The 21538-nt window shown below is 51.1% G+C and overlaps 3 protein-coding genes across 3 annotated transcripts; all 3 read right to left on the reverse strand.

The window, feature by feature from the left end:
- Positions 1-13747: 13747 nt before the first annotated feature.
- BDP81DRAFT_161254 (ubiquitin interaction domain-containing protein) lies at positions 13748-16775 on the reverse strand. Its single transcript, XM_060582035.1, has 10 exons — positions 16027-16775; positions 15854-15963; positions 15725-15797; positions 15503-15672; positions 15404-15441; positions 15248-15321; positions 15091-15151; positions 14819-15003; positions 14531-14721; positions 13748-14325 (listed from the first exon to the last, which is right to left on the reverse strand). Exons 1-10 carry the CDS (start codon positions 16630-16632, stop codon positions 13932-13934), a joined length of 1902 nt encoding a protein of 633 aa, XP_060448912.1. The 5' UTR covers positions 16633-16775; the 3' UTR covers positions 13748-13931.
- A 2163-nt stretch (positions 16776-18938) lies between these two features.
- BDP81DRAFT_419768 (uncharacterized protein) lies at positions 18939-19541 on the reverse strand (the record flags this gene model as incomplete). Its single annotated transcript, XM_060589795.1, has 1 exon — positions 18939-19541. A coding segment is annotated over exon 1 (247 nt), but the record flags the coding sequence as incomplete, so codon positions are not given.
- Positions 19478-20973, reverse strand: BDP81DRAFT_161296 (uncharacterized protein). Its single transcript, XM_060582036.1, has 2 exons — positions 20955-20973; positions 19478-20896 (listed from the first exon to the last, which is right to left on the reverse strand). The coding sequence occupies exon 2, from the start codon at positions 20698-20700 to the stop codon at positions 19570-19572; it is 1131 nt and encodes a 376-aa protein (XP_060448914.1). The 5' UTR covers positions 20701-20896; positions 20955-20973; the 3' UTR covers positions 19478-19569.
- Between the last annotated feature and the right edge of the window lie 565 nt (positions 20974-21538).

Consider the following 21538-nt stretch of genomic DNA (forward strand, 5'->3'; position numbering starts at 1 on the left):
TGACAGTGATGGTGGAAGCGTGTGCCTGCGCTTTGTGTGCATGATGGTGGGAGTGTGCGTACGGGCTGCCGTACCGCGAGATGATCAAGCCAGATCTGATTTCCCTCCACTGTGCACGGGCGTGGTGCATGCCTACTCCATATCCGTACCATGCCTGGCTTGCTGGGCCAAGGTATCCGTAGAGATGACAATACTGGTATGGATGGCTTAGCTGTCGTGAACATGGATGGATCGAGGCAGAAACAAACTCCAGTCTCCATCCATCTTGCCGCAAAGGTAGGGGTGTGGTTGAGCGATGGCTATGCAATATCCACGCCAAGGCACCCCCGACCCCAATCAATCTTTGTGCGCAGATTTGCGGCATCCCAAGGCGGCGCGTTTCAAGGTTCACCCATACATCTGGACAGTTCCATTTGCGCAACGGCAGGCTCTTCATCCAGAGTCCTGGAGCAGATTACATTGGGCATCCGGGTATTTGCTGGGTTGTTTAATTGGACCCAGGAGCTACGTCCGATGAATCGATATGTGGTGGATAGGTTCTGGTGGTGGTGGTGCACGGCTGAAGACGAGGGGCGCGTGATGCCTGGCGTTGAAGGCAAATGGCTCATGCTCTGTACACCCAGTGACCCGACTACGGATACTAGAGCTTGAGGGCCGTGCAGGTGAATCGGCGTTTGTCGGCAAGAAACCGGCGCTGGACTTTATTTTCAGATGCCGCCGCTTAGGAGGGTTGAGATTTCTGGACGGAGGGCGTTCTTGCCTTGTCGATGCCTTGATGCCTTGGTGCCTTGATTTATGCCCTCAGTCACCTGCGAGTGGTGCCTGAGATGTTTGTGGCCTGGCCGCTCGGATGTCGATCCTCAGGCAGCATAGATGCGGCGCACATTGTACCCAAATTGAGGTGACCTACGGATACCCGTCCGTAGTCGACAGACAGCAGGTACAGATGCTACCTCAGTGTGAATGGAAGGTACCAGAGGGATACGGATATACTAATTCGCACAGGTGCAAAGTACGTACACGCCTCGTCTGGTTCGAGGCATGCTAGAACCTGGGAGAAGCTCGGGGCATCAACGTTGCATCTTGGTCCGCATCGCAGCAATTCAACATCACTTGCAGTTGCGTTGCAATCCTGCAGTTGCGTTGCAATCCTGCAGTTGCGTTGCAATCCTGCAGTCTGCATCAGTTTGACTCTCCTCTCTCTCAACGCCCACAGATAGCCGTGCCTGTTATTGACAGGTGGGCGCTTTGCTTGGGCCCGACGTGTGCTTGGATCTGAAACTTGACACCAATAGCAAACCACTCTTCCCCTCTTTTCTTTGCATCTTGGGCTTCATCTCACAGCAATTATCCTGGACTGCCTGCCTGCATCGACCACCAATCTCGCAACTCGGCTGTGCGGGGTCCGGAGCCGGCCCCGACGGCATATCCTTCAGTTGTTTCTGCGGCCGGACGGGGAACACTGGGGTTGCAATTGGAAGGGTGTTCCTTACCACGCCGGTACGGTTACCTGCCAGCACCATCCATTCATCTCGCAACCCACCCAACTAACCTTCAACCTTCGATCATCTCTCGCATCTCATCTCATCCTGCATCAGAACCGGCCACACGCACTCACTGCTCGTGCTGTCTGAAAGCTCAAAGCTCTGAAAACTCTCCATTGAGGCACGATGAACGCTCCCGCATTGGCAGCCCGAAATCGACGCGTTTCTTTGTGTTCCATCCTTGACCTACGCACCTCACCTGGTAGAGCTCGAGCCGGAGCCGAGCCGGAGCTCTGGCAATACAAGTTCCGACCAGCCAACAACTGGACTCTTCAACAGGATACCCGTACCCTACTATTCTGCCATGCTCCCAGTATGTGTCCTCGACAATGGATCTGTCCCAACTCCCAATCCCATGTCGAAAAGGGCAAATTTAGAAGCCAAAGTAAGTACCTTGCGAGGAGAGCGGGAGCGGGAGTACTCCATAGAGCTGTCTAGCCCTGCTAATTAGCCCGTACTCCTTCCCCAGGGAACTTGGAAGCCATGACCAGGGCTGACTCGCTTATCCCGGCTCACTGTCTCTCTCCCTGAAGCCTGGAGTTCTAGACATCGCTCCCTGGGCCTGAGTCCCGACTCCATACCAATACTCCCTCATAGTCGCCAAGGGGGGCAGCGACTGCGAGCCTGGGCTCCCGTTCAACAGCCAGGGAAGAGCCTGAGACGAGACCTACCAACCCTCCCACACCTACCTTGCCTGACCTCACCGACGGCCTTCATGTTTACTACCCACACGGACCAATGTAGCAATCAAAGCCCGATGTCCGCGGGCAATAATAGTGACTCGGCCGGCCGGACTCTGAGCAAGGACTCATGATATGCAAAGACTGGACCACCACTGGCCATCGGCCGTCGGCGATATCATCCTGACTTGAACCGACCAATCAGTCGCATAAGCGACGAGGAAGCCAAACAAGGCCGCCAATCGCCTCGGTTCCCGACCTACCGGAAGCGTGCCTAGGATGCCGAACCGGCACTCTATCCTGCAAATTCAATTATGTCACTCACTGACGACGGCACCGGCTCTTGAGTCTTGGGGATAGAGCTCCACGCCTGTCTCCATGTCGATGAATGTGCTGGGGTCGCTGCTCATCTCCAGACTCCATCTGGGACTCCGTACACGGTACCAGTGACCACAATACCTACTCCAACTCAAACCCCATGGTCGGTCCTACCTTGATCAAGAATATGGAGGCTAATGAGCAGCATCCTCAATTGCGACTACGGTATGAGTGCACTACCCCAATTTGGCCAATTCAGTCTCACTCCGGGCAGGCCTCACTTGCGCCCGCCGCCAAGTAAACGAGGCTGTGGTTCTTAGCTCAGCCCCGGACAGACGATGATGATGAAGTACGGATGTAAACAGCTTCCGCTTAGTCAACAGGCAAGAAACCATCAACAACCGACACTGACGGTGGCCTGTGTCCGCGGCGGAATCCCTACGCCCCACGAGTCTTATTCTTGATCCTTGGACATGTCATTTCCTCTCCGCTCTACTCTCATTCTTCGCCCTTGGATTACCATATTGGTATCCTTGAGCGGGCGCGACGCATATGACACTGGAATTGACTAGTGTCTGGGATGTGGTTTGTCTGCCCGCCTTGTGTACGAGTGGCCTGATTCTGTATCGTTATTTTACAAAATCTCGCGTCTAGTGGTGTCATAGCCTAATGAGCCTGAAAAGAGCGTGAGCACGGTTGTGGTTACTTGACCGCTCGCTCGCCTTGTCGTCTGTCTTTGGTCCGCCTCACGTGGTACGGCCCTTTTGAACAGATGGGACACCAAAGCGAATGCCCACAGTACCCAGATCCTAGGCATGGATGATGATGGGGGTTGACTACAGATGCACTAGACGGGCGAGACAGCAGGCCTGAGGCGAATGCGGGGCTCCCGCACTCCGCGGGCCTCCGCGAAGCGGTCGCAACGCGATTGATTCGGCGATACTGTTTTGTCGTGTCCGAGCAGCCGTTTGTTCGACCCTAGACTCGTTCACCCAACCGCCCTAGCTAAGCGCATGCTCAACTGTCTCATCCCATATCAACATCAAGAGACCATGACGCCTTTCTTGTCATGGTCTTCTCACCCTCGCCTTTATCCCTCCTTCTCGGAAGAGACCAGGGATTCTTACAGATGAGGGGGCCGAGGGTTGAGGTTCGAGGACCGGGGTTTGAGGCAAAATGGGGCCGAAAGGCTGTCGAAAGTCGAGAGAGTCGAGACGACAGGGCCGACATAGCCAGATGGGGAGATGGGGCAGAGACGGCGGAGCGAGAAGCCAGAGAATGAACGGGATGGCCATTCAGCTTTCCGTGTTACACTACGGATACCATCGAGCGCATGGCCATACCCCTTTCAGAGTCCGATATACCCACAAGTGATCAACAAGAGACGGACGGAAAAAGCACGAGAGCGAAGATACTCCACGCTCCCCTCTCGTCCCATCCCCCCCAAGTACCTTGTTATCAAAGAAAAGATTTTATATAAGTCGTAAGTACGAGAATACGAGTTTAATAAAATAATATAATACTTATTTAATACTTTAATTAGTATATATCTTTTTAGGCTTATTTAAAAAAAATTAATTATAATAGTAACTTTTTTATTAAAGTTTATAATTTAACTATAATAATTAGAAAACTTAATTATAACTCCCTTAATAAACTCTTTTTAAAAGGTATAAAACCTTTAAATTGAGTTTTAAATATTTATTAATATATTAAATTTATTATAACTTATAATATCAATTAAAAAACTTCTAATAATTGATATTAAATTTATTATTGCCGTCGGTTATAATATATATAAAAATACTAATACAGCTATTAAATATCGTTAATATGCTTTATATTAAATAAAATTTCTTGTCAATAATAAAATGAATATTATATTGATATAATATTTTAGTTTTCTTTTTATAATTTAAGGATTAATGCCTTAAATAATATTAAAAGTTTATTTAAAAAAAATTACTTATATATTCTAGTATATTTATTATTATTTCTATAACGTGGTTTACCAGTCAGCCGCGCATATCAGTCAGCCGCGCATTTCCTTATTGCATACTAAATTGCATATTTACCTAATCTCTTTGAATAATAACTAATTAAAAAGATTTCAGTATCTTTATAATATATTGAAAATATAACTAGTTAAATTTAATAGAAAAAGACACTTTAATCTTTTTATATTGAAATAAGTAGTGGAATAGAAATATGGGTCTTTGATAAGGATATAATATATTTACTCTATCTCTAAATAGAAATTAATTTTTAAAACTTTTTATTTAGTTTGGTGACTCTTATCAAAGACTAATGAAAAAATTTGGACGTTATATAACCAACATTGAAGAAGATATTAATTATATAATGTAGGCGACTTAGTATACGATAAGGAAATGCGCGGCTGACTGATATGCGCGGCTGACTGGTAAACCACGTTAATGATAATATTTTTGATATTTATAAATAAAACTAAGTTAACGTATATCATAAGCGAGTGAAACAGACAAGCGAGTGAAACACTGCTTTATTGTATCTTAAAAATTAATTTTTTAACTATTTATTGAAAATTAAAATAAAACCAAATATACATATGAAATTATATATTAGCTTTAATAAGAGTTATAATATGAAACATACTATTATAAAACATACTATTATAAAACATACTATTATAAAATTATATAGAGCTTTCAAATATTTATATAAAAACTCAGCCTTATTGTAGTCTCATTTTTACTTTTTTAATATTTAATCTTTTTGATCTTTAAATATATTTTTTATAATTTATATATAAAGTCTATATATAATAATCTTCCTCACTTTTAAATCTACTATATTTTAAATATGTATTTAAATTTTAGTAAATAATTAAAACATTGACTTTTAAGGTATAATAAGGCAGTGTTTCAGTTGCTTATCTGTTTTACTCGCTTATTATATACGTTATTTATTCTTAAATAATAATATATTAGTAATTTATTAATAAGTTATCAAAATTATAACTTTAGTGATCCTTTAATAAAAGAGAAGATAGAAAGAAAGAAAAGAAGATTAATTTATAAATACAAAAAGCTAAAGTTAAATAGTATAGAAACCTAGGGGTAAGGTCACGTCTATATATACTATAACAATCTTGTAGTAATGTGAAACGATAGTGTTAAACAGTGCTCTCGTCCCATCCCATTGGGCCACCCATGCTCACTTCACCGGCCTCACATTCGTCTTGGCCATCTCTCATGCGTCCGCCCGCCCGCTCGCTGAGCTCCCCGCTCCCCGTTAGCAAGCTCCCCGCCGACATGCGCCTCGAAGCCTCGTCGAATGCTTCACGTCCCCGACCCCGCCCGTGGCGCCTTGTCGCTCTGTGTCGCACTTGTTCCCCGAGAACGCTTGGCCTAGTCCTGTCGCGATGCTAGGTAATGTCGACGTTTCCGATGAGTCCCGCCAGGCAGGCGGGGCACCCAGCCAATCTGATCACGACTCGCGGAGGCACGTCCGCAACACCCAAGAACTCCATCACCTACGGATACTTTGTACACAATACTATCCGTACATGACTCCATCTCAAGTCCTTAACGCCTATCCTTGGACCCCCTCACATGATGGCCCTATCCCGGTACGCTAAAGTAGTGCAGCAGCTCCAGTCCTTGCTGATTTTGTCCATATTGAGCTAGACTCGAGTCGACCAAGCTACCTCCGACTCGGAACTTGGAGATGCTGTACTGTGTATTCATTTATTATTATTATTATTTTTGTCTGCCCTATTGCTCATAAGGCGGTGCTCGATATTGATGGCTCAGATCCAAGCCTTGAAGGACATAGTGTACATGTCCAACGTCGCGCATCTGTTGCCATTGGCCCAAGGAGACGTCGAAGACCTGAGCTAAAACAAAACCAAACAAAAATGGAATGACGGCCAGAACCGAACCGGCCGAAATGCCAGTGCGGCTGCAGGCCTTGGGTCTGCATAGGGGATGTTTGACGTGTCGTGGTTTCGCAGTTCGCTGTAGACTGACATGACGACGGCGTGGGGCCAGCCAATTACTCCATCTAGACCCGATGCATTGTTGTCGTGTTAAGCCTTCCAGTGTCGCACCTAACCTGCTCCACGGGAGGAGTCTTGACTGCTGTGCCACGTTGAGCTGCAGCTCGAGCACGGTACGGATACCTACCCGCAGCTGGGAGAATCTGGTACTGTGATACATACACATACACTGCGTTTCTACATCCCGGAGAGGGCAACTGGGTGTCCGAATGTCTGGCTCAGCTTACCGGTAGCTTCTGGCCCCTTGTCTTACCCACAATGGCCCGGCATCTCACCAACCTGTCTGACTGGGATCCCGTATGAGCCAATGACGGCCCCTCCTAACTCTCCGTACGACAGATGAGAGTATGTCATCGGCCTATCTTTCTCTATTGTCAGAAGAGAGGCTCTGTTTGGACCCGACCACGGTGTAAGCGTGTCCCGAGGGGCTGTCACCGTCGACCACCTGGGCCACAGGGGGAAATGCGAACGTGTAACCGGAGCGTTCACCGTGCGGCACACGACCCATGAGAAGGCCGACCGGCTTCGATCATTTTCATGTCGGCGGTGATGAAGCTCACTTCATTCCACCTCACGATGCGCATATGTCTCTCATCTTTTCTCGCTCTTGCACACGGCTCATCTAACCGATATTCCCACAGCCTCACAGGCGGTCAGTCGGTCTGTCTGCCCTTCTCCGCTTGGCTTATTTGCTGCCCTTTCCTCTTTTCACCCCAGTCATGTTGTTATCCGGTTTCCCTGCCCATCACGACCCATCTCGGTTTCTCTTTCACACTCCCTGTCTCCGATTTGCGTCGTGACCCGTCACCTCTCCCGCTTTTTGCTATATCAGTCAGTCTCGACTCTCGAGGGCATCTGAGCTCAGCCGAGGCCAAGACAAGGTCATGTCAGATCAGCCAGCGGGGACTGAGTAACCGGGGAGGGGTGGGGAGGGGGGTAAGTAAAGCTCTTGGCATTTATTCAAACATGAGGGAATCGACCGTCCCAGAGATGGGGATACCCCCGTCTCTCATCATATATAGCCGTAGTCAAGTGACTTGGGTCCCAAAGGGCCCCCGCAGACAGCCTGGTCTGCCATTCGCACCACGGCCATGTTGATCCCTTGATCCCAGCTCCCGCCCGCAAAGTCGCCAGCAGCCAGGCGAGCAAGCAACAGCGGCGGTGGCGGTGGCGGCGGCCGCGGCCGCGGCCGCGGCCGCCGCGCCTTGTAAGTTGTAACAACCTTGGTATGGGCCCTGCACATGGCCTTCACCGCAAACTGACGGCGGCGGGCGGCAGCAACGGGTGCGGACAAGATCCAAGCCATCTTAAACTTGCCGCCGTGCCGCGATTATCTTGGCGTGGAACATGGGGGAGGGGTCTTGTCAAATTTGTCACCCTCAGAAACTAAGGGACCGTCACTAATAACACCATGGAATCGTGGAACAAGTCTAGGTACGGATAGACAGAGAGAAAAGCAGTCTAGACTAGCGTAAAGGAGCAACAAGGTATCGAACCCTTGTCGCACATCGTCTGCCGGTCTGGCGACGTCTTCTGTCTAGCGGTGGCCGTCGAGTCTCGCCTTTGGCATCCATCAACAAGCTTGGCATCAAACAGCTTGGCGTAGACTTGGCTGGTCACGAACACAACCTCCCCCTCCCCTCTCCTTCTAGTATTGCCCCTCTCGTCATCATCAAACCCCGCCCCGCCCTTTGGCATTGTGACAGTATCAGGTCGAGTGCCTCGCTTGCCGGTCTTCCCACGTCCCTTGCCCATCTCTGCCTCCGCCTCCACCTTCCGGATGGACTGTTACGTCTGTCCGCCGGGCTTCCGGAAGGCCGGTGCCGGCATAGCCGCCGGCGCCGAATGACCACCACCTTCCTTCAGTCACCACCCCTCCCCGGCCCTTTGTATCCTCCCAAGCCATCTCCCCCTTGCTTCCGAGCCATGGTCTATCAATTCTCTTTCTTGGCTCGCCATCAAGGTGATCGATCCTACGTGATGCCGTGTGGTGCGAGATGTAGCCGCTCGGGCGTGGCGGGAGCGAGGGTAGAAGTTGAGTACGGGTACGGATACTCGCGATAGCGAGGCGCATGATGATGAGCAAGTTTTTGCCAAGACCCAAGCCTTTCTCTGCCAACTTGCCAAGTCCTCCTCCTCATCACCCAAAGTCCCAAGCCCTCTCTCTTCAAGAATTGATCATCTCGTTTGCCGTGTATACATACGTACGCGTGCCACGAAAAAAATCATCATGCCAAGATATATCTTGGCGCGCCTCTTATTTGAGAAGCGCCCCAGAAGCCGCTAGGGCTGTGGAAATGATACCATAATGCTTATGCGGCTACTAGCCAGGAGCGCGAACAAGCCACCGCTTCGTCTGTCCGTCGTCATCGGGATGGCTAAGGCCCGCGGGTCCAATGGACTTTCTCTACGCTTCCCTCTCCGTCGCCACCCTAACACCCCGCCATGATCCATATCGCCTAGTCTGCGGCAGTGTTGCATGAGCTTCGGGACCCCTCCCGCCAACCTGACGTTACGGTAGGTACATGAACCTACGCCACACAAAATATGGGTGGTGTCTTCCACCAAAGCCAAGCCAAGCGCGATATCGACTCGCCAGTTGCTGTGTGTGTCCATAGCTCCGACTCCATCTTGGCACTCGAGAAGCTAGGGCTTGGCTTTTTGGCGCCTCGCCTTGCCCACATTCTCTCTTAGCACGCCGCGGACCAAGCCGCAACGAGGTCTAGCAGAGGAACGCGAGCGAAAAGACGCCCCCGTGAATAAGACAGGGCAGTATTTGGCGAAGTTGGTCAATCTTGGGCCCTTGGCCCCTAGCATTGACGGGCCAAGGGTTTTGCAGCAGGCTCATACTTGGACTCCCAGCTAGCAAGATTAGGCGATGCGGATGCAGTTCGATCTACTCTGCCATCTGCATACTTGTTGATCACTCGTCAACATGCCTAGCTACCCGTCTAGATAATAGGTGAAAAGGACTATGACGGACAAAGAGTAACTCCCACAATTCCGATCTCGCTCACAGCGACCGACCCCCTCTCCCTGGAACGCCCCCGCTGGCACCCCCCTTGCCCTGGTTCAGACCTCAACCATTCCCCTGGGCCCGAAGCCGCCGCGGCTTACACCAAGAGCAGCGGCCAGGCTGGTAAGAACCAATGTCAATCCCGGTGCAGCTCTCTGGGCCCCTAGAGGATTCGGAAGTGGCGCGCCATTTGGCTGCGTGGAAGCGGGAAGACTGGAAGCTTAACAACATGGCGGCGAAGCAGCTGCCGAGACATGGGCCAAGGAGGTCCATCACGTACTCAAAAGTGACAAAAGTACTCTGTACTCCGTACCTATTTTTTCATACGAAGAGAATACGGATACTTGATACGGAGTACTTCATCATTCCATGTCCCCGCCGTGCCGCCCCTGTCCCTGTACGCCCGTTGAGTGAGATGTTTCCCCATGGTCTTTGCCGGGGCCGCTGTAGCACAGAAATTGCCGTGTAGTAGTTGGCGGGGTGCAGGTAATTAGATCAACGACAAAAGTGCCCGTCTCCGCCTCTTTGTCTGGTGCCAGGACTGAGGCCTGCCTTGCGGGCTTGCCCTGCTCCAAAGAAGTATCCAGTCTCCAGTCTCCAGAGTCCAGTCTTCAGAGTCCAGTCTTCAGAGTCCAGTCTCCAGAGTCCAGTCTCCAAAGTCCAAGGGATCCTTAGATCAGATCAGAGAAATTCCCATGCTCTTCCTACCCGCGGCAAAATAGACTAAAATGTCTATTTTTTGGCTCCTATTCCAATTTGCGGCTTGCCTGCAACTTGCTTGGCTTCCCACTCCCCCCCCATTATGGTATAGCGCCATTCATTTTCTTCACAGCAGAGTTGAAACGTTTTGGTCCCCGGTGCCCTAGACCCTGTCCGATGAACTGGTTTTGATCTCATCTCTGCCATCATCGCCTCCTCCTCTTAGTCCTTGACTCTCGAGTCTTGACACTATTAGCCTGTAGGTATCCGTCCGAATACCTACCTCTCTTGCTAGTAGTCAGACTGTTTGTCTCCATACGATGCTTCCCTTGGCTAAATCTCGTTGGTTAACGTAATATCTGTCCGGGCAGACAGGCAAAGGTCCCCCGGGCCCCTAGAAAGAAACTCGGCCCATCCGGTATGAGTGGGTTAAGTAGCGGCGCCATGTCACATTATTCAACTCTCAGGAAGCCCTTGTCCGGCTGGCGAGCAGTCGGGTAGCGTGAGGTGGTAGCACTGATGTGACTCCATCACGTACGTTGTCCCACTGCAACTAGATGACACTTCTTAGCATACATAACCGCACGCCGGATAACATTGATGGTTAAGGAAACTAAAAGGGACGACACTTGTGACTTCAGACACATCAGACAGGCCAAAACCACACCAAATGGCAAAGACCAACAGCAAGGGGGTGGATGGTGCCGGTGCGTGCGGCCGTGACAAGTCCGCATTCCGGCGCCGGAACCCCTTCTCCCTCCTCCCTCCTCCTCCATCTCGGCCGTTCATCTGCTTGCAGTTACACATCCCCCTTCCCCTTCCCCTCCCCCTCCTGTTCCTGGTGACTGTACTCCGTACTCTGTTTACTGTGGCACTGGTAAGAGGCTGGGATTCTAGGAAGCAACTCAACCCAACTCTACCCACCATCTTTTCTTTCAGCATCTGTATCCGTACCCAACCGAGTTATCCCATCTCTGAACCAATCAAGCCCATGTCGTGGTTCCGGCAGAAAAGTTGATCGCTGCTCCACCATCTCCCCGAGCAGAAATATCCGCCAAAACGTTTGGACGGGGACTCCAAACCATAGCCCCAAGCTAAGAAAAGGGAACGACTCCAAAGGCGGCAACGATCTGATGCTTCACACGCAGAGCGATGTCAGCGACACATGTAGCTCACGAGGCTTGTGGACGACATGATCAAAAGAGTGGGAAAGCAGGATGTGGAACAAAAAGAAAATGATGGAACAGAAGTTAGGTAGGCCATGTTGTGTCAGTAAGTGTGGCCCTGTCAGTGGTCACTCACTGCCAATAAGGACCCTCCATGCATATTGATCCTTTCCTCTTCTCTCCCTCTCTCTGTACCTAGACTGTCTGACGAGGGGTAGATATAGGGTGGGTAGGGGAGTAGATGGAGGAAATGGAGTTGTCCTCCACATTGCCAACCAGTGAGAAGAGAGAAAGGGAGAGATGCCCTATACAGATACGCTTCCATATGATGCACAGAGACTAATAATTCATTCCTCTCTATCCGTAGGTAGGTACTCAGTAGTCAGTACTTACTGTATATATCCGCACACTAGTGAGGTAGGTATTTATACGAAGTACCGAGAGAGAAAGAGAGAAAGACAGAGAGAGAAGGGGGGGGGGGAGTGTGTCCGATGAAGGAAAGATTTACACCCACACGACACCCACACGACACCCACGCATATCCCAGGTCCCGCCCACGCACCACTTTGCTCCCCACGCAGCACGCCAACCCCCAACCATTCACACCACAATCCGAAAAAGAAAAGGGAACCAGTGTTTGGCACCAGAAAAGAGCTGCGATCTCACAATCCGGAGTTCGCACTAGCGGCCCAACTTGACAAGGACCCCGACTGTGCCAAGCTTCCAAAGCGGGCTTGTACATTGTAGTATATCCGCACTACACCGCATCCAAACGCTCCATCTCACCTTCACCTCGGATTCTGGAGTCTTGGGACCTGGATTGGGGACTTGGGGACCATGGGACTGGGACTTCGTTGCTATGCATGTCTCATCCACATTGGGGGGAATGATGGTGAGACCTCATCTTGCTTGTGTACCGACCGGCATTGCAATACCGCACGCGTGCCACGCTTGGATTAGAGTCTTGGCAGCAAATTTTGATCAACTTCAACACCAACTTCGCCTTCATCTTCGCCTTCATCTCGACCTGCAAGCCAGCAGAGCAGACCATCATGACACGCAAACCTCGTTGCCAAGACATCGGTTCTCCCCCAATGCTGTCCTGCTGGACAACAATTTTGGAGGGGTCGGGAAACAAATTTTAAGATGACGCGAAACGTAGACAAGACAAAAATAAATAACCAAAACCACCAATCACCAGCTGCATTCTGAATAACTTCCCGTGCTATCTACGGATAATGAGAATAGCCGCATGGACTAGTATCCATATGCTTCGGTGCGGCTACTGGTGCGGACGGTAAATCCAACTCCATCCCCTCCCTTCCTCATTCATTCGCCGCCCACTTCACGCATCACGAACCATCAAACACCGCCGGCCATTGGGAGCCACTCTCTCTTTCTCTTTCGCTTTCTTCGCCATCCATCCTCATATCATTTTCTCTTGACCCCGTTCCATTTACCAATGCCCATCAAGGCCAAGCATCACCCAATCGCCGACGAACATTACCTCCGCTACAACCAGTATCCCGTAATTGTACGTATGTCTGCAACACACCTCACCGTTGCGTCCGATAGATTCACCCCTGATCAACCGGCCACTTTCCCATCGATCCCGCCCCTTACACACATCGACTTACTTATTGTTTCCATAGACCTGGCCCCTGACTGACAACGAGCCTCCACCCCCCCCCCATCCCCTTCTGGGGCCTCTGAACATCTCCATCATCGATTTGTATTTAATTATATTGCTGAACTGCAACGTCGACAAGGTCTGCTTATCCATACCCAGCCCATCAGGTTTGTCCGGCATGTGGGCCAACCTGTCCTTCGGTATCGTGGAATACTCCAATGTGCGTCTAGCAGTCCGTCAACTGCGCATCGTGCAGCAGTCCCTTCGCCGCATTCGGATTCCATCCTCACTCACATGGACACTAACGTAAGTATCCGTAGCGTCTTGTCCTCCTCGCTCACTATCTGCAACCCGACAACGGCCGCCACTAGGCGCCATGAGGGGGGAAAGCACGAAGACATTCTCGCAACTTCTGCAGGATTGCGTTGGAGCGCAAGCACTTGGAATTGGTACCTATCCATTCGCTTCCTAAGAGTAGACTAGCCCACTACACCCAGTTGCAGAACGCTAGACAGAAGAAGCTGGCTGCTGGCTTGCAAGCTAGGTACGGCAGGATTGGTACCGCCATCGGAGGGCTAATTAGCCCGGCCGACCCGGGGCTTGCTCCAGGTTGAGACGACGCCATGCCATCCGTGAAGATCCACGTCCGTGCTTTGCAGTCTGCACACGCTTAGCTCCATGCTATCTCTCTCTTTCTCTCTCACTCTCACTCTCACTCTCTCTCCCCCCCTCGCTCTCCATGCTGCATGCTCACTGGTGCTGCTCTTACTTAGCTGCCACTGGTCATCCTCCAGAATGATGTCTCAGCTGAATCACACCCCCACCCCTGCTTGCTCACTTCAGTCGGCCTTCATAAAAAACCATGGCCGGCTGGCTGCCGATTCATCTGACGTGTAGCGCCTCGCCGGCACCCTCATTGGAATGGGCATCGTCGCTCCAAACACTCCGTCGAGGCCCACCGATCCGTCCTGATCGAGCTGCTGATGCCGCCGCTTCCCCATGCTTACTGCCGCTGCCGCCGTCGTTCCCTCCTTGCCCTTCACTGTCTCCTCGCTCTCGGCATGCCCCTCGAGCGTCCAAGTCTGCGCCTTTGCCCGCGGACGCGACTGTCCCTGTGCGTTTTGGTCCGCAGTCCCTGCCGAGCTGCCCTTAACCGCGACTAACACACCGCACTCCCAGTTGCGACAAGAGAGCTTGGCCGTTCCCGACTCCCGGTCCTTCACTAACCGGCCCCTAAAAGTTCAATCTAGGTCAGCCCTATGATCGACCCACGTCGTTTCTTCACGCTGCCCTTAGACAGTAGGCTTTGCCCCTTCTGTGCTATTGTCCCTCACCAAGACGAGACAGTACACTAGATTGCCCCTTCACTCTTCGTCACACAGCCCTTACCGCTAAGGGTAGCGTGCAGGCCAATCGCGAGGGTTCCTGTTTGACTCACCATGCGCTCTCCGACAAGTTTGCACTCCCCACGTATGCCCAGACTGCGCCGTCGTGCGCCCGCTCACGGACAAATATGGCTTTGCTATGTAGCAATAGGCCACTTCTGACGCTCTGGCAATCTCGCATTAATTCTCGCGGAAACGTTGAAGAATTCCACCATTTCTCTTGTACGCAAATGGTGCCGGCAGACTAAATCACGTAAAATGAGCATACGGGGAAAATACATGGGGACTTGGGCAGCAGGATCGACCGGTAACGCGGCGATCCCGGCCGGCACACAACTTACAGATCTACCGCCCCGGCTACTAGAAACGGTCTTTTCGGTAGGAAAATAGATGCGGAAATGATGCTGCAATTGGAGCGGCTCCTTGTCAATGTCGACCGGTCTGAGACCACCCAAGCCTGTTTTTGCAGCCTTGTTCTTGGTCGTTTTGGACTGCCTGGCTTCGTATTCTTTCATGCCTGAGTCGCCTGCAAGGAGCGCCAGCGCTGGGGCGTTAGTATGCTGATCTTTTCGCCCTGTCAAACCTCAGCGGACTTGATTGCAACCAGACGCACCTTGACAGGCATAGTATATCGTCGTTAAGAACCCATGGTTCAGCGATCCCAGTGAAGATGCCTGGGATGACAAATTGGTTAGCAACACCCCTGGTCACCGCTCGCCAAGAGCTGGGCAACTTGCTCAGCCAAAAGACCGCGCAGACCACCTACGTACAACATAGTCAATGTCAACGGCATTCTCGGTTGCCAAACCCAAGCTTCGGACACTGCTCCCTAAGCCGCAGTAGCCTAATTGAAAGTCTAAGTCAGCACAATTTGACTCGCCACGAACATGAAGTCATCGCGTCCCGAGCGGAACGGGTAGACTGGCCTGTATGTTGCCAAGCTTCCTTGGTGTGGCTGCCAGAGCTATGGGTCGATGTCAGCCGTCAGTCAGGATGTCATCTTATAGTTGGCTGTTGCTACTGACATGGAGTGAATGAAACCATAACGGCTTGTCTCGGAGAAGTCGTAATTGTCCAGACTCTTCACTAATTTCTCGTCGAGGCCAAGCGCTCTCAGGAAACGTCGGAGCTCGGTGCCAAATGGTGTCTCGAAAGATGGTCCATTGAGCCGGGGCAAGTCGATCAGGAAGACCATCTGGGAGAAGTCAGCCAGACCATCGAGAATAACTGAAGTTGGGAGCTCAAACGTTTTCCAGCCCGCCCGTCTCTCCCCAGTCAAACGGTACCAGATTGCCGGAAGGAATTACAATACGGAGGTAGCTGCAAATCGGTGTTAGGTGGCTGCTGATAGCTCAAACAATGAAGAATCAACTTACCCTTCATACTTCAATATCTGCAACTTGGAATGCATGTGTCCGCCATGCATTGGCGGGAAGCAAAATTTGATAAGACTGCCAGCTGGAATGTTGGAACGGATGTTGGCTTTCTAGAGTAATGAAGCGCACACTCAGCGCTCGACCCATCAATATGACGTGTCATTCGAACATACCTCGGCATCGTTGTTCGCATAGGCGACTAGAAGCATCTTGGTATTTCGGGCATTGACCTTCGAGAGAAGCCATTTCTCGTCCCATTGGAAGGATGAGAGCACAGCCAGCTGCAGTTTGTCCTTCTGGAGGACTTCCTCGATCTTGATGTCTTCCCCGTTTCTGGGACTGCCGTAGGCCCAAGTACGCTTGAAAGTTCCTTTCGGAAATGGCAATTCCGAAGCATTTGCGGCTGGTGTTGCTGGTGGTGCTGGTGTTGCCTTGGACGTCGTAGCAACAGTAGCCTTGTGGCTCTCGGAGGCTTCAGGGCGTTGCATCTTTGATCTCTGTGACGGCTGGATATCGATACCAGCCTCCGTCGCTGAACGCTTCTTGAGTCTTGCTATGCGTTCCTCTTCCATCTTCTTCCGGTCGAGAGCCAACAGCCCCAGAGGGCCTGTGTTAGTGACCGACAATGTCGGGGCCTTCGTTGCAGGTGACGCAGCCTTGGCTCTATCGTTATTGTCAATTTCCTCTTGCTGTAAGGAAAGCGCAATGGCTAACGCAAGATCTGGATCGTCGTCTGCGCTTGGCGACTGAGATCGCGCCCGGTCATTGTGTGAGCTCATATTCGCTCGCAAGGCCGTTTGCCGCCTATCGCTGCAGGTCTTGGCTTGAAGTAATGGCTGAAATTCCGATCGAAGTCTGACGATTTTCCTGACGTTTGAGTTCTCGCAGGAAATCGAAGGCAGTGAAGCGTCGGCAACAGGACCACCTTGTGGCGATGATGGTGAACATCTGGCGACGTCAATTACACGGCCGACGTGTAACCAAGACCCATCTTTTGGGACGTCAGCTCGCGAAGTCACGTGCTTTCGTGTGTGCACATTCCTTTTGACGCACATCCCTATATATGCATATTCGCGAGATAGTCACCTCGGTTGACCGCTTACGTTATCGTTGTTACGACGATATCAAAATTCAGTCTAACTGTCGCACTCAATGCTGGACCATCACAAGTTGACCCATGGTGTCCGTCGTCAAGGTCGATATGAGCATTTATTAATATGGCTTTTCCATTTTTTCTAATTCTTGGGGGCTGGCTGTGTCAAAACCGAAGGCAACTTATCCAATGTAGATGTTAGACTTGAACATCACTTCGTCTAGGTGACTCGTTCCTCCACTGGCCAGGTCTCGTGTAAACGCTTGAATATTTATGAGATGGCAAAACGTATTTGTTATTTTGGTTGATCAGTCACCTCCTCTGCGTGCTGTGGTAACTTCCGATAATCGCAATGCGTTTCGACATGTGTTAGAATATTACTCAGTAAGAGTGTATGTGCCTAGATAATACTGTTCGTAACCTTCAATGTTCCTCCCTCTTAAGGTGCCACTTGAGCATGACAACAAGACAGCCCTAAGGTAGGGCAGGTGATACTTGGACCTGCAGCCAAGTATCAAACTTGCATTGAGTGCTTCAGCCGGAAGGGACTTTAACCTTTTATAGATGCTAATCAGGGGCGAAATTAGCCCCGAGTTGAAGACACGGTTCCGTATCGTATGGTTTAGTGATACTTCCATGCTGGGGTCAAGGTAGAGAGTCACCTGGCATGTGATTGAATGCTTCTCGAAGTTTTGAGTCCTATGGATACTCGACTCGAAGACTCATTTTCTCAGCGACGCTGACGTCTCTAATTCCTAATGAAGCACAGAACAAGCACATGGAAAACACTAGTTCATGAATATAGTCTCTTAATGAGCTACATTGGTGAAGTGGACGAAGAAAGAACTCGATCCAGCCCCTGCTTAGATCGAAACCCAACCTAAGGCTCTTGCGTGAAGAAGGAATCTTCTCTCATCATGTCATTTCATTTAGCAACGGGCCAGGCTAGATAGAAGTACCGTCAGGCAAATGTCCTAGGATTCCAGCGCGGGCTGATGGAGCATCGATCTTCACATACTCACTGCTGGTCATGCTGCCACCAATCATAGCCGTTGAGATAATTTACAGCTCTCAAAGACTCTTGGTGATGTTTGCTCCATGATTCAGGACGTCCATATTAGAGACGGACGGGGTCAAGGTTCTTCCAGTTGTCTTGAAGGGAGAATATAACAAAGCTAGGGTACACGTGCTTGTTGACAATACCGAGCGACTATCCAGTGAGAGCGGGATTCAAACAACGAGGTCGCCATTGAGCAATCATTCTACATCGGCGAGACCAAATTGGGGCAGGAGATGGGCCATCTCCCATGTTGCCTGAATGAGAGACTTACAAGAGATATCTCCCGCAAGACATTCTAGTCCCTTTGAAGCACACAGCCAAACGAAAGCTACTGGAATAAAGCCCTTATTGACTTGACAGTCTCCAATGTACCTCCACCACTAGAGGAGGGAGGAGGGGGGGCTTTCCTACAATATGTAGTTGATCAAAGCCTCCCAAAGGACGACGAACTGAGCCATGGATAACCAAGGAAGACACCGCTGACGGATGCTCAGTCAGAGGTCGGTATCGTGAGCCGGGCTCCAGACGGAAGCACACCTACTCCCATGTTGCATTATGACAGGCATGCTATTCTCTTAACAAGAAGCCATGCACTTAATACATTGGATTATGGTGTTTGGCCAATTAAGAGGCACAAAGAAATGTGAGAATCAGTGCATCGAACAGGACGTCAACAGCGGCAGTGGCGACGACCTCACCCGCAATGGCCGTGAAATGCCTCTCGTTGTCCATCTGAGCCTCTGGGAGTAAGCCCTTGAAGAGCTTCACGTCTATCTCCCAATTTCTGACTTGGTCAAAGGACGATCTTCACCATTTAACATGAACTTACCCACGGAGTTAGCCCCGAAATGTCATGTATCGAAGAGGGAAGCTGGGGAACATTGCATCACGGTTTCTGGTTAGCAAATTCACAATATTAGACTGTGATAACTGGGGTTTACTTGTACAGACAAAGAGATGTTCACGAGCTATGATTGTAATCTTCTCACGCAGCCTAGCCATAGTGCTTCATCAAGATCAAAGGACAGAAACATCATTGATATATTGACCCTGTAGAGAGCCATTCCCCGAAGCATCTAACGCCACCCTTTCTTGCTAACCGTCCAAGTATCCCAAGGAAGAAAAATATCAGATCAAAGCTGAACCATGGACACTACTAGATGTACATCTGATAGTCTTCAGTCTGACTGGAGACAAACACAATCGGACATGATAGATGGAAACGGAATATGAATTGGTCCTAACTGAAGGGAAAACATCAACGTCGCTTTCGGGTATCAAGTAGAATCTCAGGTAGGCACGTAAGCAACTGCGAGCTCCTGCCGCTTTCCCGCTTTCCCGCAACCCCAAGACACCCAGCAAGACAAAGTAACAAATCATATCAAATAGAAGCAGCGCAGACTCCCGTTTCCATGCCAGATGATTTCCAGTAACCCTGCGTCTTCCAAAGAGGAACAACGGCACAAAGCCAACCAGCCAAGTGACGCTCGAATTACCAAGTGTAATGAACCTTGTTGTTGTTGTTGTTGTTGTTGTTGTTTGCAATCGACAGCCAATGGCCGCCTAAGAGTACAGAGGACGATCCCCAGGTTGTGTAGATGCCATAGGCGACTCGAGTTTCAGAATGCGGCGCAAGTTGTCCTCCATGGCGCGAAGGTCGGCAGATTGGTCGCCCTGAGGTGCGGGATTGTTTCCCATGAAGCCGTTATGGACGTATTGAGCCGGCGGAGCCGAAGCTGGTGGCTGAGCAGCCGAAGCCATGCCTTTGCCTCCGAAGAGATACTTCTTCAGAGCTTCAGAGCGGTCCTCAGCTGGCGAGACCTGCGAAGGTCTTGTACCATTCGGAGACTGGTTGGGAGCGCCGCGGGCAGCACGGATTCGCTCTTGGTACGGGGTGGAGAAGGCAGGGCCAAGGGGCTTTCCCGAAAAGCCGTCAAGCTCCTGGGCCGAAATCCCACTAGATGATCTCTGGAGTGGCATACAGTGCCCAGGATGAGTGTTGTAAGGTTTCGCAACGAAAGGACCGTGGTTGGCCTCTTTGGGCGAAGGGGCAGCGGTTGACTCAGAACCGTCTGTCTGAACGGACGAGTTGAGTGAACTGGATCGTCGCGCCTGTTCCCTCTCAGCTCTGTCGGCCCTGAAAATGGCGTCAAGGGGCGACTCGCGAGCTCTACGTGCGGTCGCAGGATGCTGAGGTGTCGGACGTTGGCGTTCGGTTGCCGGAGGTGACGGCTGCTGTTGAGCTTCCGGCCTGGGTCCTGGAGATTCGGGAATGGACTTGGAGTAGAAGCTGGGCATAGGTAAGGCTGACGGAGCAGGCGAAGCATGGAAAGTTGCGCCAGCGAAAGCGGCGGCTGCCGACTTGTTTACCGGGATGCTCTGAGGGGTCGAGCGGCGGTTTTGGCGGGTGACGTCGGGCGAAGCTACGGTTTTGGGGTTCTTCGCCCGGGGTTTGTTGCGCGAGCGCTGTTTAGAGCCAGGTTGGTTGCCGTTGCCGGACTGCGGCTCAGGCGAGCCAGAGTATGACTTCTGGGGGGTATGAGGATGACCGGCTTGTTCGTAGGCCAGCGCTGAGACGTTGGCGACGTCGGTCTCGGATGCATACATCTTCTGTCCAGCAGCCTTGCCGCCACCGCCCCGACCCTGTCGGCGACGCGTGGGCGTTGGCTTTGCTTGATTTGTTGTTTCTTGCATTCTGAGTCGTAGGAGTGGCGTAATCGCATGTGTCGCAGCGACCGCGGGGTGGGGACCGGGGTAAGTCAAAGTCGACAAAGGGCAAGTATTCCTAGACAATGGTCGCTGAAGGTAAAGAATGCCTTGATTGAGAAGGTAAGGATATGATGGTGGCGAAAGGCAGGTATCTGTCGGTCACAAGGCTTCGATACGCTGGCTGAAGCAAGGTTAGAGATGCTGGGTTTTCGTTGTTCCGATGTAGTGTTTTGTGCTACGTTCAAGCGCCAGGAGGATGATCTGTTTGAGGAAGCGGATTGGGAGAAAGTAAAAGCGAAGAGTAGAAGCCAGTGTCTGATGCAGGAAAAGCGCGTGTATATTCTCTGCTCATGTTGCCGTACAAATGAGTGACGGGCTGAAGAGTCGAGTAAGGTGACAATGGAAAGTGTTGGGGGAGGAGCGCAGCCACAGCATGCGGCGAAAGAGGGGGGAGGGGCTTAAGTAACCCCGGTGCTAGGAGACCTTCAGCTGGGTGGAGATGTCTGGTGTACGTGTGTGCCTTGCCAAACCTGCCCAGATTGGGCTTGTTCGCTGAGGAACCTGAACCTCTCCTCGTGGGGGGACGGTACCTGGCCACACTGGCAAGGCGCGTTGGGCACCTACGTAGGTAGCGCACCTCAGTGGCAGGTATGTCATCCCGTTCCCTCAGTGTCACTGCCAATCCCATCCCATCCCATCATGGATCCCATCCAAGCAGGTACCTTTCTCATCCCCCCCCCCCTTTATCAAGTTGTCTCATAGGCACCTTACGCGTGGCTCAGTAACCTCCGATAAGGGAGAGGTGGATCTCCGTCTCGACCCC

The sequence above is a fragment of the Colletotrichum phormii genome, assembly GCF_030913505.1.
Source record: "Colletotrichum phormii strain CBS 102054 chromosome Unknown BDP81scaffold_4, whole genome shotgun sequence".
In the NCBI taxonomy this organism is placed as follows: domain Eukaryota; kingdom Fungi; phylum Ascomycota; class Sordariomycetes; order Glomerellales; family Glomerellaceae; genus Colletotrichum; species Colletotrichum phormii.

What these genes read in the sequence shown, in the direction of transcription:
- BDP81DRAFT_161254 (XM_060582035.1), bottom strand. Translation starts at nt 16,632, where the DNA reads ATGAGCTCACACAATGACCGGGCGCGATCTCAGTCGCCAAGCGCAGAC. An exon ending in TATGGTTTCATTCACTCCAT is followed by an intron (nt 15,442 to 15,502) that starts GTCAGTAGCAAC and finishes ATCGACCCATAG; the next exon opens with CTCTGGCAGCCACACCAAGG. An exon ending in CCGTTGACATTGACTATGTT is followed by an intron (nt 15,152 to 15,247) that starts GTACGTAGGTGG and finishes TTGTCATCCCAG; the next exon opens with GCATCTTCACTGGGATCGCT.
- BDP81DRAFT_161296 (XM_060582036.1), bottom strand. Translation starts at nt 20,700, where the DNA reads ATGCAAGAAACAACAAATCAAGCAAAGCCAACGCCCACGCGTCGCCGA.